This window comes from Loxodonta africana, chromosome 3 (genome assembly GCF_030014295.1).
Source record: "Loxodonta africana isolate mLoxAfr1 chromosome 3, mLoxAfr1.hap2, whole genome shotgun sequence".
Taxonomy (NCBI): Eukaryota; Metazoa; Chordata; class Mammalia; order Proboscidea; family Elephantidae; genus Loxodonta; species Loxodonta africana.
In genome coordinates this window covers 196375321-196392066 of record NC_087344.1, presented here as the reverse complement: position 1 = coordinate 196392066, position 16746 = coordinate 196375321, and the positions used below count along the sequence as shown (strand labels likewise).

The following is a 16746-nucleotide window of genomic DNA, read 5'->3' as shown; positions in this document are numbered from 1 at the left end:
ATGGGACTGCCTGCCAGGCTGTGGAGGAGCCACCTCTCCCCAGAAGGAGGAGGGGAGGTCCCCTATGGGTGACCCTGATATCTGTCAGGCTCCCTGAACTTACAGAATCACAGACCCAGGAAGCACGCTTAGAGATGCCTCACACGCAACTTCCATATTGGGTCAGACTCTTTTCCCTGACTTCTTTTTGACCCTGCCTCTGTCCTGGGCAGTGGCCAACAGCATAGAAATGTAGTAGCACCAGGAATCTGATACCAATTTTGTATGGGAGAGACAAAGAGCTTTCCAACCTTGGAGGCCAGTTCCTTTTCTTTCCCTCTGCCCTCCAAGCCCAGCTCCAGCTGGGCCACCCGTTGAGTTTTTACATCTCTTCCCACCCTGAGCCTGGAAAGAGGCCTTCCCTAGATCTCCCTCAGACAGGATTTCTGGGACACAGCCCACCAGCAGCACAGAAGGGTGGGACACATAGGCCAGGGGAGTGGCAGAAACGGAATTCTTAGCTGCAAAGAAAGAGGGGAAAGTCAGGCTTCTTGCCTGGAAATGCGAACCATACCAAAGGGTGGGGCCAGGGCACTGGCTTTGGGAACTGACCAGGACCCAGGGTAGACAGGGCAGCCTCTGCAGAGCCAAGGTGGAGATTCAGCCCCCTTAGCCCACTTATTCCCCACCCTTCCCACGGGCTTTCTCTTCCTCCATGGTAAAACCAAACCCAGTGTCGTCGAGTCGATTCCGACTCATAGCGACCCTATAGGACAGAGTAGAACTGGCCCCATAGAGTTTCCAAGGAGCGCCTGGCAGATTTGAACTGCCCACCCTTTGGTTAGGAGCCACAGCATTTAACCACTACACTACCAGGGTTTCCCCATCCAGGCTGGACTAGGGCAAAAGAATGCAGTCCTCCCACCCCACGCCACCCCACCCCCACCATCACATTTACTATGTCCCTACCATTTACTATGTCTTTTTTTTTTTTTTTTATCCATGGTAGGGACATAGTAAATGTGATGGTGGGGTTGGGGTGGGGTGGAGTGGAGGGATTGCATTCTTTTGCCCTAGTCCAGCCTGGGAGAAATCAGAATAGATTCTGGGCTGCTTAGCCCTGGGGACAGCTTGAGCTGGGACTGGGGTGAGGGCTCCTGGGGGCTTCCTGAGACACTGCGTCTTTTGTGCCTTCTCCCTGCTGCCAATACCCCCACACACATTGCTGCTGTGACTCTAAGGCCCTTTGTCTCTCACTGCTTAGTCACTTACTCACCCCCTTTGTCTTCATCTCAGATGGGGTGGAAAGGGGCAGTAAGAGCCCTCTGGGGATAGCTCCTCTTGCCCCTGCCTCTGCTTGTCTCCCATCCCTTGTCTGACTCCTCCAGTCCTAGCACCCTCAACTTAGGATCAGGGCATGTGATGGGTCTGAGAGCTTTGGAGAGGGGGGTGGCACAGGAAGTGATAGGCACCAGGGCAGGTGTTAGTGACCTGAGCAGGAAGGGAGGGGAGAGGATGTATTAGGCGGATATGAGGTAGGGGACAGGAGGTGACAAGGCAGAGAGTGAATAGGGGGATAGGGGGAGCTGGTCCACCTCTGTCAGGGGAAGAGACTGCTGACTGCACTCTCCTTCCTGGGGATTTCCTGGGGAAATGAGTGGCCATGGGGTGGGGTGAGCAGAAATTGCCCCTACTTCTGAAGCCTTGGAAACCCTGGTGGCACAGTAGTTAAGTGCTAGGCTGCAAACCAAAGGGTCAGCAGTTCAAATCCACCAGGTTCTCCTTGGAAACTCTATGGGGCAGTTCTACTCTGTCCTATAGGGTCGCTATGAGTCGGAGTCGACTCCATGGCACTGGGTTTTTTTTTTTTTTTTTTTTGGTTTTTCTGAAGCCTTTTACTGGCTTGTCTTGAGGGTCAGCTGCAAGACCTCTTTTCTGAGTCCCTTCAGCCGAGAACCAAGGGAATAATTTGGCTCCCTTTCTCTAACACTTCCACAGGCATTGGGTTCCCGTTTCTCCCAGGACTCTGATTTCCCTGTATATACAATAACGCTGCCTCCATCCTCTCTCTGTCCGTGGGGAATGAGAAATAAAGATTACTAGATATTTCCAGAGAGACTGGGTTCTTATGGCAAGGCAGGGCCAGGGGAGGGAGCCAGGTAGAGATGTCCTCAGGTTGACACTGGCTGCACCTGGGTTCCTGAGACCAAGTCCTCCCTGTGCTGGGGGCCTGGGGCTGGCTGACTGGAGGCCGGAGGCAGATTTAGGGCAGTTGAGAGTAGGTAGGAGCTGGGCCAAGAGTCTAGGGGAAGCTACTGGGAGCTGGGCCAGGGAAAGGGGAGTCAGGAAGTGGGGGGCCATGGGGGAACTGGAGGCGGAATGGCTGACTGTTTGGAGATTTGAAGGAGGGCGGGTAGTGGTAACTCAGGAAGGGGAGCCTGAGGGAGAGCAGGGATGTTAGAGACTAGGAGGTGCCACCCTGGATCCTCCTCCTATGGAAGGAAAAGTCATTAGCCCCTCCTGCCTTGTCATCTGCCCCCTCCTTGTCCAGACTCATCCCACCTTCGGGCAATAAACTCCCTGATCTTTGTCTCCCTGACTCCCCCGTCCTCCCTGTTCAGTCCCATTCTGAACCTTGCCAAGGCTCCCCCACCTCCATTCTTTGTCTCCCTTCTATGACTTCCTTACCTATTCCCCACCCTCCTTCCCCAGTGGCTTGCTGAGCCCCATCAGCCCAGGAAACCAGCTTCTAGGGGCAGAGGGTAGCATGAGGAAGCCCTGAGAAAGGGAAGGTCACACCAGGTTAGACAGCGGGAGCAGAATTCCCCCAGGACCATAGTCCTTTCTGTGCGTGTTAGCCAGGCCCTTTCCCCAACTTCTAACCCTCCTGGGAATCTGTCCCACCAAAAAGGGAAAGAGACAGCTGAGAGCCGTTTGTAGGGTTTGGGAAAAGGCTATGTCATCAGCTGGCCCACTGCCTATGACCCATCCGGTTGCTAGAGATTCCCCCCTCCCACCTCCCTAGGCAAGTCCCTTTTTTTCTTTTTTTTTTAAGGAAAACAAAAACTAGGATTTTGGGAAGCAATGAGACACCCATCTGAGTCCCACCATAAAGCTCCCGGCTGAGTGGCTTACAGCTCAGCCAATCGCAGAGGCTCAAGGTGCTTAAAGGAGCTGGCGCGGAGAGAGGCTGGGGAGAACCCACGGGGAGACCCACAGACACATAGACACGGGAGAGACAGAGGAGGAGAGAGACAGAAGCAAAGGCACGGCGGAAGGAGGCAGAGACAGAAAGGGCAGGCACAGAGACGAAGCCAGACAGAGTCTTACAGAGGGAGAGGCCAGAGAAGCTGCAGAAGACACAGGCAGGCAGACAAAGATCCTGGAGTTTGGAGAAGCCAGACCACTGGAGACCTCCCCTCAGCCTAGCAGCCAAGTCTTCTCCATCTCTTCTGAAGGTCCCCAGCCCCTCTGAAAACTTTGCCTCTGACCTGAGCAGGAGTCCAAGCCCCCCAGGCTGCAGAAAGGAGCTTTCCAAAGCCAGGGTGTGGAGGGCTGGGTGCCCCAGACACCTCACTCCCTCCCAGCTGCAGTACCAGTGCCATGTCCTGGATGGGGCTTCCCAGGAGGGGCTTGGAGGGGCGCTGGTCATGGACAGTCCAACCCAGCTTGCTGCTCCCCACGGTGCCCCTCTCCGGGCTGGGACAGACGCTGCTGCCGCTGCTGCTGCTGGCCTCCCTCCTGCCCTCAGCCTGGCCAGTCAGCCCCCTTCCCCGGGAGGAGGAGATTGTGTTTCCAGAGAAGCTCAACAGCAGCATCCTCCCTGGCTCGGGCGCCCCTGCCAGGCTGGTGTACCGCTTGCCGGCCTTTGGGGAGATGCTGCTACTAGAGCTGGAGCAGGACCCTGGTGTGCGGGTGGAGGGGTTGACGGTGCAATACTTGGGCCAAGCGCCTGAGCTGCTGGGCGGAGCTGAGCCGGGCACCTACCTGACTGGCACTATCAACGGAGACCCGGAGTCAGTGGCATCTCTGCACTGGGATGGGGGAGCCCTGTTAGGGGTGTTGCAGTACCGGGGATCTGAACTCCACCTCCAGCCCCTGGAGGGGGGCACCCCTAACTCTGCTGGGGGGCCTGGGGCTCATGTCCTACGACGGAAGCATCCTGCCAGTGGCCAGGGCCCCATGTGCAACGTCAAGGCTCCTCCAGGGAGCCCCAGCCCCAGCCCCCGAAGAGCCAAGGTAGGCAGCCCTCGAGTCCGTGTCCTGCAGTGTCCTCCCGCCATGTCTGCCCTACTGACCCTTATTTACCCTCTCCCCACCCACTTGTGTTTCTGGCCATTCTGCTTTCCTTCCTCCTGCCTGCCTTTCTTCTTTCCACTCGCACCCTTTCTTGGGGATCCGCCTGGCAGGAAAGTCAGGGACAGCTGGGGAACACAAAGGCTCTGTCCTCTCCCCAACCCATCCCCAGCCTTTCCTCTGGCCAGACTGATCCTCACTGAGGGTTCCCAGAAGTGGGTCAGAGACTCTGGATTGGGAGTGACCGCTTCCCACCCCCGCCTGGCCGTGGCTTCCCCTACTGGCACAGTCCCCAGCAGTAAGGCGCAATTCACAGCCCCTTGGCCTTGGCTCTTTCCTCTACCCCTAATTTGGTTTTCACCCATCCCATCCCCCACAGCTAAAAGAGTGAGGTTTGTAGCCCTGGGGGATTGGCCTCTGGCTGCTGACACTGCCTTCAGAATTGTCCCGGCAAACTAAAAACTAGGGCAGGAGTAGGCAGGGGAGGAAGACAGACCATGCCTCCTCTGGTCAATGGCCTTCCCACACTGTGTACTGACTTCCAGGCTGCCTGAGGCTCCATCCTTTCCTCCCACCCACTCCTGCTCTCCCCCTTTCCTCCCCTTCTTCCTCCCTCCCCCCTTCTCTAGCTTTAATCCAGACCAGACGCTGCTCCCTGGGCTCCCTCCACACCCGCCACGCTGAGATCTGGCCCTGGCCCTAGCTGCTGACTGAATTGTTCCTGCGACCACACAGGGCAGACACGTTGCAGCCCAGCCCTCTAGCCCCAGTCCCACAGGCCCCTGCCACACTCAGGCCTGGGGGACCCCAAAGCCCCTCCCTGAGGCAGTCCCAGCTGCTCTTCACCTCTGGGTCCCACACAGCCCTGGGACGGACGTGGCATCCCCTTCTCCTCCCCACTCTCAGAACCAACAGCTGATTCTTCAGAGTTACCGCAAAAGCCCTGGGATTTGGAGGTGGAGGAAGGGCCCAATCAAGGCCAATCAGGGATCCCATGGGGTATGCAGGGCCCAGCTGGCTCTGCTGAGTTCCAGACCCAGGAAGTAAGGGAGGGGAGGAGTGAGCCACAAGTTTGGGAAGCTATTTCAGGATCTCCCTCTCCTTTTTTTTCTCTCCAGCGCTTCGCTTCACTGAGTAGATTCGTGGAGACCCTGGTTGTGGCAGACGACAAGATGGCAGCATTTCACGGGGCAGGGCTGAAACGCTACCTGCTGACGGTTATGGCGGCAGCTGCCAAGGCCTTCAAGCACCCGAGTATCCGCAACCCTGTCAGCTTGGTGGTGACTCGGTTAGTGATACTGGGGCCAGGCGAGGAGGGGCCCCAGGTGGGACCCAACGCCGCCCAGACCCTGCGCAGCTTCTGTGCCTGGCAGCGGGGCCTCAACACCCCTGAAGACTCAGACCCTGAGCACTTTGACACAGCCATTCTGTTTACCCGTCAGGTGAGGCCCTGATCAGCACCACACACCGCACAACTCCAGAAAGTACCATTGCATAGATTAGGATGTAAACGGCGCCTTCGGAGGGGTACAACATAGTCCCCTGGCCCCACCCACACTGCCAAAGCTGTGCTTATTGCCCAGGTTCCCATTAATCTACATCTCAGCCCCATGCATCTTCTGTGATTTCTCTCAACAGGACCTGTGTGGAGTCTCCACTTGTGACACTCTGGGCATGGCTGATGTGGGCACTGTGTGTGACCCAGCTCGGAGCTGTGCCATTGTGGAGGATGACGGGCTCCAGTCGGCCTTCACTGCTGCCCATGAACTGGGTAAAGAGGGCATGGGGGCATGGGGGAACTCAGGGTGGATAAGAGATGTTTCAGGGATGGGGTGATGGAATAGTGAGCTTGCCAGGGTGCACGTGGGGCTCCCAAAGTATAGCTTCCTCCTCTCCAGGCCTACGCCTGAGGACTATTATCCTCTTCTCTGGGTGTAAGCGAATCTTTTTATTTTCCTATTGAGTGAGATTGAGTGTGGAAACCTATTGTGCTCTGCGTGTGTGTGTGTGTGTTTGGGGGCAGGAGCTGGCACAGTATGGAGAGATATTATTCACAAGAATTGGTGAGGGAGCTGGTGAGGACAAGGCTGGGAATGTTGGCTCCAAGAAAAAGTAGGGAGGGGCCCTGAGTGTATTCTGGGGAGACAGAGTCGTGATGGCTACATTCTGGGGAGCCTTCAGGGCACCAGAAGGGGTTTGGGGTGGGTTGGGGTAAGAAGGGGCCTGAGTACCCCCAGCCACAGCCAGGTTTGTGATGAGCCTGCAGCCTCCTGAGGGCACAGGATGGAACCCTTGGAGCCCAGCATGGCTTCTGCTCTTACAGGCCACGTCTTCAACATGCTGCATGACAACTCGAAGCCGTGTGTTGGTCTGAATGGGCCTGGGAGCACCTCGCGCCATGTGATGGCTCCTGTGATGGCTCACGTGGACCCTGAGGAGCCCTGGTCCCCCTGCAGTGCCCGCTTCATCACTGACTTCCTGGACAATGGCTATGGTAAGCGGATGGCACTCACCTTCTGTGTGTCAGGCTCAATTCCTCACCCCCACTACGATCTCACTTCTGCTGCATCCACATATGCCAAACTGACTCCCCCGAGTGTGCTTCCTCAGTGGTGTGGGATGGGGGAGAAATGCTCCTGTCCCTGTGGTCCCCACTTCCTCCCAGAATAAATAGCAAAGCCTAGGGGAGGCCAATCTTAGTTCAAGAGAATTAGAGCTGATCTTATAAGGGCCAGAACTGCCCAAGACTGGAATGGGCTGGCTGCAAAGGAGCTTGAGGGGCACACGCAGCACAGGAGAACTACTCCTGGGCAGGGCTGTTGCTGAGAAGCCGATTCAAGAATTCTGCAGTTGCTTAAAATAGATAGGAAGACTTAATGGTTTCGGTTCCTATCCAGATTTTGTTCTTTAGATGTGTGTAGATGTATGACTAAGTTACTTAACCTCTCTGTGTTTGTAGCTGGTCGGTAAAATAGGCATAACAATAATAACTACCTCATAGATGTTTGCCATGATTAAATGAGAGAATGTTGATCAAGCATTTAGCCAATGCTCAATGGAGCCCTGGTGGCACAGTGGTTAAGAGCTATGGCTGCTAACCAAAAGGTCGGCAGTTTGAATCCACCAGTTGCTCCTTGGAAATTCTATGGGGGCAGTTCCACTCTCTTCTGTAGGGTTACTGTGAGTTGGAATCGACTCGATAGCGCCTAACAGCAACATCATATAACAAGCATCTAATAGTTTGTAGCTGTTATTGAAAGTCCCTTCCAGCCCTAGGATTTAGATTCTAGGATTCATTAGGCCCCAGGGAGCCCTAGGGTTTTTTTTTTGTTTGCTTGTTTTGTTTTGTTTTGTTGGCATTCTAGGATGCTCTCCTAGGCCCTTGCTGACTTCCTACCCCAAATCCCTTCCCAGGGCACTGTCTCTTAGACAAGCCAGAAGCTCCCCTGCATCTGCCTGCGACTTTCCCTGGCAAGGACTATGATGCTGACCGCCAGTGCCAGCTGACCTTTGGGCCCGACTCACGCCATTGTCCACAGCTGCCACCACCCTGTGCTGCCCTCTGGTGCTCTGGCCATCTCAATGGTCACGCCATGTGCCAGACCAAGCATTCACCCTGGGCTGATGGCACCCCCTGCGGTCCGGCTCAGGCCTGCATGGGTGGCCGCTGCCTCCATGTGGACCAGCTCCAGGACTTCAATGTGAGATCCCAGGGCAGGGAGGGACAGAGGAGGGGGCCTAGGGTACTGTCCCTGAGCCCAGGAGAGAGTGCACTTATCCCACCTTCCTGTTCTGTTTCTCTGCAGATCCCTCAGGCTGGTGGCTGGGGTCCCTGGGGGCCATGGGGTGACTGTTCTCGGAGCTGTGGAGGTGGTGTCCAGTTCTCCTCCCGCGACTGCACACGACCCATCCCTCGCAATGGTGGCAAGTACTGTGAGGGTCGCCGCACCCGCTTCCGTTCCTGCAACACCCAGGACTGCCCAGCTGGTTCAGGTGAGGGGCAGGAGGGGCGGGAACCCTTGGGAGGGGCTGGTAGGGCAGGAAGGACAGCCCATTGGGTACTGGGACCAAGGGAGTGTTCACTGGCCTTGCTGTAGGGGGGTGACTTTACACTTCAGCACCTGTTCTGACTGTCCATGGGGAAGAGAGAAGCAGTGCTGTCTGGAGGTCCAAGGGGCTTGGTGGAGGGGCTGCTGGAGCCGTGTGAGGAGGGAGGGCCCTGACTGTCAATTTTATCTCTACAGCATTGACCTTCCGTGAGGAGCAGTGTGCTGCCTACAACCACCGCACTGACCTCTTCAAGAGCTTCCCAGGGCCCATGGACTGGGTCCCTCGCTACACAGGGGTGGCTGCCCGGGACCAGTGCAAACTCACCTGCCAGGCCCGGGCACTGGGCTACTACTATGTGCTGGAGCCACGGGTGAGGGCCAGGATGCCCCGGGCCCTGTCTGTGCTCACACACTTCCCAACAATCCTCTATTTTCTGATGGCAAAGGTTCTCTAAAACCACACCATTCCTGGCATTCCCACAGCCATGCCAGTCCAGCCCAGAGGCCCACTCAGACTTACCTGTCCATAGGTATTGGGAAAACAACCCCAGACCCTGGCTAAGTTACCAGCAAGGCAGCTCTAGCCTGTCCCATTTCTCTCAGTTTCTTCTCTTCTCTCTCCCTATCTCCCAGTGCTTCATTTGGTTAGAATGGGAGTGTGTGGCCTTTTGGGCAAATCCTTGCCTCCCTTTCTGTGGGCTCCTTTGTCAAATTACAGTGGTGGCCTCATTCAGCTCATTGAAGGCTAGTCCCTCAATGGAAAGGCCTCTAGAAGATGGGTGATGTCACTGCCCTGTCTGTGATTAGGCGGCAGGTTGAGGGCTGGAGAACAACAATCTCTTTACAGAGTTTTGCTCCTTTCTCCCCTACTCTGGGGAGAATTCCTGCAGGCTGGCTGCCCTCTAGTGTCCATCTGAGAGCAGTACGATCAAGATTTAGGGCTTTCAGTTCCCACTTTGACTTGCCCAGTGTGTTACCTTTGGACAAGTTCCTCAACCTTTCTAACCCCAGTGTTCCACCTCTAGAAACCTCCAATGGCTGTTGAGAGATTTAATATTCATGTTTACAAAGCCAGTACTCTGAAAATAGTGGCTTTTATAATTAGTGTCATCATTATGATTATTATCCCATGTGATTGGTGGCTGGGGCTCTCCCTACATACCATCCACATCTCCTATCTCACCCAGTTTCTCTGACACCCCTTCCCTGATGGGCATGGGTCTTGTTTGGCTCACCAACCCCCTGACTTAGGAAGAGCCCTTAGCATCAGTTCTTCTCTCTTCAGGTGGTAGATGGGACCCCCTGTTCCCCGGAGAGCTCCTCAGTCTGTGTCCAGGGCCGCTGCATCCATGCCGGCTGTGACCGCGTCATTGGCTCCAAAAAGAAGTTTGACAAGTGCATGGTGTGCGGTGGGGACGGCTCAGGCTGCAGCAAGCAATCTGGCTCCTTCAGAAAATTCAGGTTCATTTCTCATTTATTTCCTCCCCCACCTCCCTGGACACTATTCTGGGCCCTGGGAGTACAGAGATAAACTCAACACTGTTTTGACTTTCAAAGAGCTTATAGTCTAGTGCGGGATTCAGACAAGTTAGCTGTCACAGCACAGTGTTATATGCATTCAATGGGTGTCAGCTCAGGGTGCTGCCAGGGCCATCAGGGAAGGTGTCCCCAGGAGTTGAACTGAGTCCTGGAGGGAGACTAGGAACTGCACAGGCACCAAGGGGGTGGGGTGTAGAAGGGTACCTCAGAAAGGGAAGGCAGCAGGTATAAAAGTCCAGAGATAAGAAGGAGGGGCACATTTGCACAGAGCTCAGATCTGGCCTGCATGACTCACATAGGTTTGGGAAGACAACCCTCAACACACGCATATACACACATACACTCATATAAACACAGCTCAGAAAGGCTGAGGGGATTCAGGAAGATTCTGAGTTCCCCACATCCTCCTTCCACACAGGTATGGCTACAACGACGTGGTCACTATCCCCGCGGGAGCCACCCACATCCTTGTCCGGCAGCAGGGGACCCCTGGCCTCCGGAGCATCTACCTGGCCCTGAAGCTCCCAGATGGCTCCTATGCCCTCAATGGTGAATACACGCTGATGCCCTCCGCCACAGACGTGGTGCTGCCTGGGGCAGTCAGCCTGCGCTACAGTGGGGCCACAGCAGCCTCGGAGACACTGTCAGGCCATGGGCCGCTGACCCAACCCTTGACGCTGCAGGCCCTGGTGGCCGGCAACCCCCAGAACGCACGCCTCCGATACAGCTTCTTCGTGCCCAGGCCGGCCCCTCCGACGGTGCGCTCCCCTCCCCAGGACTGGGTGCACCGCAAGGCCCAGATCCTGGAGATCCTCCGAAGACGCCCCTGGGTGGGCAGGAAATAACCTCACCATCCCGGTTGCCCTTTCTGGGCACCGGGCCCTCGGACTCAGCTGGGTGAAAGAGGGGCTCCAACAGCTGCCTCATGTGAAGACACAGTGGGGAGGGGCTGTGGAATGACAGCCACCCGTCCTCTCTGCCCTAATGTGCAGGCTGGCCCTGCCCTGGTGTCCTGCCCTGGGAGGCAGCGATAGGTTGGTGGATCTAAGGGGGCTGGGAGACAGTCCCCCATCTAAACTGCCCCCTCTGCCCTGCTGGTCACAGGAGGGGGCAGAGGCAGGGTGGACCCCAGCTGTATTTATTTAGTATTTATTCACTTTTATTTAGTAGCAGGGAAGGGGATGAGGATTAGGGTCCTAGGGAAACTGACCACACCCCTCATAGCTCTCACCCTGGCTAGGAAATCCAGGGTGGTGGTGATAGGCGTTAAGTGTCTATGTGTGTGTGTGTGTGACAGTGTGTGTATGCGACAGAGTGTGTGCGTGACAGTGTGTGTGTGTGACAGTGTGTGTGCGTGACAGTGTGTGTGTGTGTGCACGAGCATGTGTGCTTATGTATGAGGTACATCCTGCCCTGCTTTCCTCTCCTTGAATTTTCTTTTCTGGGAAAGGAAGAGTCCAGGGTAGGATGGGCCTTCAGGGAGTAAGGGATATGAGTGCATATCTTTAAAATATACATGGAATTCAATTATTTATGTGCTCCTTTGGTGCCAGACAGATGTGGGCTGCACCCTGGCTCCACATCTCTGAGAATTAGTTTCCTCATTTGTAGATAAGAAAACCTCCCTTGGAAATTTGTGAGGAGGATTGAATACTGTAAATAAAGAACTAGCACAATGCCTAGCACTAGGTAAGTGCTCAATAAATGGCAGCTGCTGTTAGTTTTTGGTATTGTCTTTCTGTCCATCTCCGCCCTCCAATGCACTTGAAGGTGACAAAGATCCATATCAATGGTGTCTGCTCCCACGTCAGGTTGGCTGAACCTTATCCTGAATTCTTAGGAGCTATCAGAGTCAGAATTGACTCAATGGCAATGGATTTGGTTTGGTTTTTTGGACCAGAGAAAGGATGATTCTGCCCCTCACCTCCGGAAGTTCCCAGTCACGTGGAGGAGACTTAGTAAGCACTTGGCTACAAGCACAACTCACAAGAACATGAGGGTGCAAAAATAACAAGAACGACTGTATTAGCACAAAACAAGCGCTTAGTCATGAGAGTGGTAGTGGGAGGAGGTAGGGAACTGTGGTAGAAAGAGCACCAGAGCAGGAACCTATGGGTCTGAATTTGAGTTGGGGCTCACCATCTTGTTAGCTGGGCAGTGTTGGGTAAATTACTGATGCCAAGCCTTAGATTGCTCGTACGTGGAATGGGGCTAATAAAATATCTGATTGAGAATAGAATACTTAAATAGTAAAGGTTGTACCCATGTCAGAGGATACCCTTACAACAACCGAATGACTGGGACAAGGTTCCCAGAATCATCCGATGTAAACCCAGTAGACTTCTTAGAAAAAGTGAAGTTAAAATGCAATTTAATAAGAGGAACAGAACATGGTTTGGTAGGGGACAGGAAGGAAGGCAGAAAGAATGGCATGGAGAAGCATCAGCAGTGAGCGAGTGGGAGCCAGGTGTTCAGGGGTGGTGGAACACCTGAGAGGCAGAGGGATACCAGAAAGAGCTCAACTTTTCCTTCTGAACAGGTGACTGCCTGAGAAAGGGCTTGGGTAGTCCCGTGTATGTCACGGAGGGAGCAGGGATGGGGAAGCGTTGGCAAGATGATGCTGCAAGAATTTGAAGTTTCAAGTGGCAATAATGGGACTGTTAAGAATTGGAGAAGAAACTAAATATGGGGGTGAGAGAGAAACTATAGGTAGAGAAGACTCTGGGCTGGAATTGGAAGAGGGAAGATTGGGGAACTAAAGGTCTTTACTCTGCCATAAGAAACCATAGATGGGCTGCCAAACATTGCTTGGGATCTGGATTGGGACTATGGGGTTGAGGCTGTGGTGGTTGTGGTATTGTGGGTCCTCCACTCACTACAGCTGGGCTTTGCTGATCAAGTTCTGTAGTAGTCAGTGCCTTACACAATGGCCTGTGCTTTATACTGCCTGGCACAGCGCCGACTCCTGCAGCAAAGGGACAGAGGCCGCCCACCCTCTCTTCTCTCTAGCAAACACGACTTCCAACACTGTGCTCTGGCCCTTCCTCGGGACTCCTACCAGCCAGGCTAGAGGAGGTAGAGGCAGGAGAGTGAGACAAGGCCAGAGTGTTCTTCAACTGTTTCACCTACTTAGCAAAATTAGACCACCAATAACATGTTTATGGACCATAATACTGTGGGCTAATGGCACAATGAGCAAAGCCTGTGCTAAGTAGACATGAGGTGCAAACGCAAACAATATATGACCACATCCTAAAAGAGCTCACAGTGCATTCCAGGGGAAGGTTATGTACTACACCTCCACAAAGAGAAACAATGGGCGATACAAGGAACTGTGAGACAAGGACAAAATGAACTGTGCAGAGGCTGAGTTCCAGACTTAATGGACTGTGAGGGTTAAGGGGGATGAGTCTTGGGCTGGGACACGAGGAACAGGTAGTCATAATAGCCCTTCTTTAGTGCTTAAGGTGATTGACACTTTTCAAGTCTCTTTCACATGTATTATTTTAAGAGGAAGCCCTTTGCTTACTGAGTAAGGTTCTAACTGGCATAAAGGAGTTTTTTCCAAAAAGAGACTGAGCTTATAAGTCACCTCTGTGATTGGGCATGTGGGGGGCATATAGGAGAAAGGGGGTAGAGATTGCTAGATCCTCAAGGAGAAGTGATGGACATCCTGGCCCTCAATCCCAGGCAAGACATGACCTCTTTCTGGAGTGGTCTCCCCAAACCACCCCTCCCAGACCCAGGCTACAGACTCTACCCGATGTCTTGAAGCCAGGAGCCCAACAACTTCTTGCTGGGGATGTAGGGGTGCATATCCCCCTGCAAGGCCAAGAGGAGCTCTGTCTCCTCAATATGCCTTCCTAGACCTGAGATGGGAGCAGAAACAGGAATAAGAGGAAGGAAGGAGGAGGCACTGACTGAGACAGCCCAAGTATCTGGTCTGAGAGTGAGAGGAAGAACCATGAGGAGCTGGAAAGAGAAGTGTCAGTGACTGCTGAAGGAGGGAGCGCCCTGTCCTGGAGAGGTTCAGCAGATTTTGGACAACCATTTTATGGGAGGGCAAGTGTTGTGTGTGAGTGTGTTTGCGGTGGGGGGGGAAGGTTGAAGCAATAACCGAGTTGGGCCAATTTCTTTAAGCTTCTGCCTCTGAGATTCTCCGCTTCTGTGGTTAGAGCACAGGAAATCTGGGCATTATTCCAACCCCTATTTTTGTGGTAGGGATGGGAGAGCCACAATTTCTAGGGGGTCCTGTGGAATGGGCTACTATTCATTTATACATCTCCATTTTTACCCCTACTTCTTTAATCTCTATACAGTATTACAGTATTTTTCCCCTAAAATATCATATTGACCATTAAGTGACAAAACTAGCGTCTCACTGGTCTGGGCTTACAGGGGAGGAGGAGGAAGAAAGTGGAATTCAATGTATTTGCATTTTATTGGCTAAGAGGATGCTTCAGAACCAATTGAATCCCTTCCCTGTTGACTTGTTGCTGAGGGGGGAAGCCAAAATCATTGGCAGCAAGACTAGCCAGCTGACAGCTGGGGGAAACCACCATTTCTAAAAATGTTCTGAAAGAGGGGGAGTTAGGGAAGGTGGAAGAGGAACAATACTGAACAACTTCCCCAGACAGGACCTTATATGGCGACAGGCCCAGAGGATTTAAGTAGCCTTAGGAAGAAAACGGAGGGGAGGAACTAGATTGAAAGCATCCTTTACAGCCTTTAGGCAATCAGTAGCAGGCCCCTCAAGCCCTGTAACATAGAAGAACACAGTGACACATTGACACACACGTCCAACTTCATAGAAATATTTTAGCACGCTCTCTTGATAATGTAGATGCAAATGACCGTTGGGGAGCTGAAAATACTTTTTGAGAATTTTGACCTGAAAACGGATCTGCCAAAAAGAGTAAAATATGTTAATTGTCCTAATCTCCTGTCGAGAACTGACTGTTGGTCTCATTTTATATGTTCAATAAATAAGCCATTGGGTTATACACTGGAATCAAATCATGCTCTCAACAGCATCTGGTAGAGAAGAAAGGAATGGAGTTTTGGGGTCAGATGGAACCCAGGCTTTGCTACCTATTACATGTGAAGATGTGACCTTAAATTACTTGATCTTTGTAAGCCTCAGTTTCCTTAACTGTAAACGGGGTTTGCTATCTTCTGCCTTATGGAGTGGTTGTCAGGATTCACGCTTGGCACTCTGTCTGCATTATAGAAAGTGGTCAACACTTGCTGATTCTCTTCTCCTTGCATCTCTTCCTTTGCCTGCCCTCACTTCTCACCCCCGTATTATTAGCATTTACACCAGTGCCGTTGAGTCAATTCCGACTCATAGCGACCCTATAGGACAGAGTAGAAGTGCCCCATACAGTTTCCAAGGAGCGTCTGGCAGATTCAAACTGCTGACCCTTTGGTTAGCAGCCATAGCACTTAACCATTACACCACCAGGGTTCCCTTATTAGCATTAGAAGAAAAATATACCAGGAACTGTCTACAGATCTCAGGTGAAGTATTTTGTAGAGTTTGTGCCAAAAGGTCTAGGTTACACTCAGGGGTGATAAAAGGAAAGACATGGTCCCTGTCCCCAAAGAGTTTACAATCTGGTGCTGAGAAGGTCACGCAGGACAAAAATTCCAGGCCTGTATGATAGATGCCATGAATATAATCATGGAAGAGGCCTTGGAGAAGGTGTCTGCCTCCCCTTCTGGAAGGAATCTGTGAAACTGCAGGGACCCTATGGAGAGAGTAGAGTGGCAGGAACGGGAAAAAGGGTTTCTGTTCGCTAGGTCAGCTCGTATAGTGACCCTACAGGACAGAGTAGAACTACCCCATAGAGTTTCCAAGGAGCGCCTGGCGGATTTGAACCCCCGACCTCTTGGTTAGCAGCCATAGCACTTAACCACTATGCAACCAGGGTTTCCATTTGTTTTTGTTTTAGGTCAGCTCCAGGGCTCTCCTGTTATTTTTGTACATATGGTTATGCAAAATCAAGGTGAAGTAAAGAGAACAAATCTGAAACTGGAGGGTAATACTGTAAAGAACTGAGCAGGGGAGAGACCTGGAAAAGCTATGTGGGCTGAGGGGGGCTGGGAAAGAGTGTTTTGGAGAGAACTTGACATCTACATGGAAAATGTTTGAGCCTACTGTTGTAACCACTGTATCAATCCATGTCATTGACAGTCTCCCTCTTTTTCACATACCCTCTGATTTACCAAGGATGATGTCCTTCTCCAGCCTCTGGTCCCTCCTGATGACATGTCCAAAGTAAGGGAGACAAAGTCTCACCATCCTTACTACTAAGGAGTATTTCTAAAGAGTATTCTTGCTGTACTTCCTCCAAGACTGATTTGTTCATTCTCCTGGCCTATGGAATATAAAGAAACCAAACCCTTTGTCCACCAATGGATTATGGCTCATGGTGATTCCATGTGTGCACAGCAGAACGGCACTCGATAGGGTTTTCAAAATTGCGACCTTAAGCAGATCACCAGGCATTTTTTAAAAATTGTGCTTTAGGTGAAAGTTTATAGCTCCAGTTTCTCACGCAAAAATTTATACACACATTGTTATGTGACCCTAGTTGCTATGCCTATAATGTGACAGCACACTCCCCCTTTCCACCCCTGGATTTTCCGTGTCCATTCAACCAGTTCCTATCCCTTTCTGCCTTCTCATCCTGCCTCCAGACAAGAACTGCCCATTTAGTCTCGTGTATCTCCGTGAACTAAGAAGCACACTCTTCATGAGTATCATTTTATGTCTTATAGTCCCATCTAATCTTTGTCTGAAGATTTGGCTTTGGGAACGGTTTTAGTCCTGGGTTAACAGTGAGTCCGGGGGCATGTCTTCTGGGGTTCCTCCAGTCTC

The 16746-nt window shown here is 52.6% G+C and overlaps 1 protein-coding gene across 1 annotated transcript; it reads left to right on the top strand.

Annotated features, from left to right (window-relative positions):
• The first annotated feature begins 1029 nt into the window (after positions 1-1029).
• ADAMTS4 (ADAM metallopeptidase with thrombospondin type 1 motif 4) lies at positions 1030-16066 on the top strand. The gene is made up of 9 exons (XM_003415197.4): positions 1030-4218; positions 5394-5717; positions 5914-6046; positions 6599-6769; positions 7690-7976; positions 8082-8268; positions 8520-8695; positions 9610-9785; positions 10282-16066. Exons 1-9 carry the CDS (start codon positions 3583-3585, stop codon positions 10706-10708), a joined length of 2517 nt encoding a protein of 838 aa, XP_003415245.1. The 5' UTR covers positions 1030-3582; the 3' UTR covers positions 10709-16066.
• The last annotated feature ends 680 nt before the right edge of the window (positions 16067-16746 follow it).

What these genes read in the sequence shown, in the direction of transcription:
- ADAMTS4 (XM_003415197.4), top strand. Translation starts at nt 3,583, where the DNA reads ATGTCCTGGATGGGGCTTCCCAGGAGGGGCTTGGAGGGGCGCTGGTCA. An exon ending in CTTCCTGGACAATGGCTATG is followed by an intron (nt 6,770 to 7,689) that starts GTAAGCGGATGG and finishes ATCCCTTCCCAG; the next exon opens with GGCACTGTCTCTTAGACAAG. An exon ending in ACTATGTGCTGGAGCCACGG is followed by an intron (nt 8,696 to 9,609) that starts GTGAGGGCCAGG and finishes TTCTCTCTTCAG; the next exon opens with GTGGTAGATGGGACCCCCTG.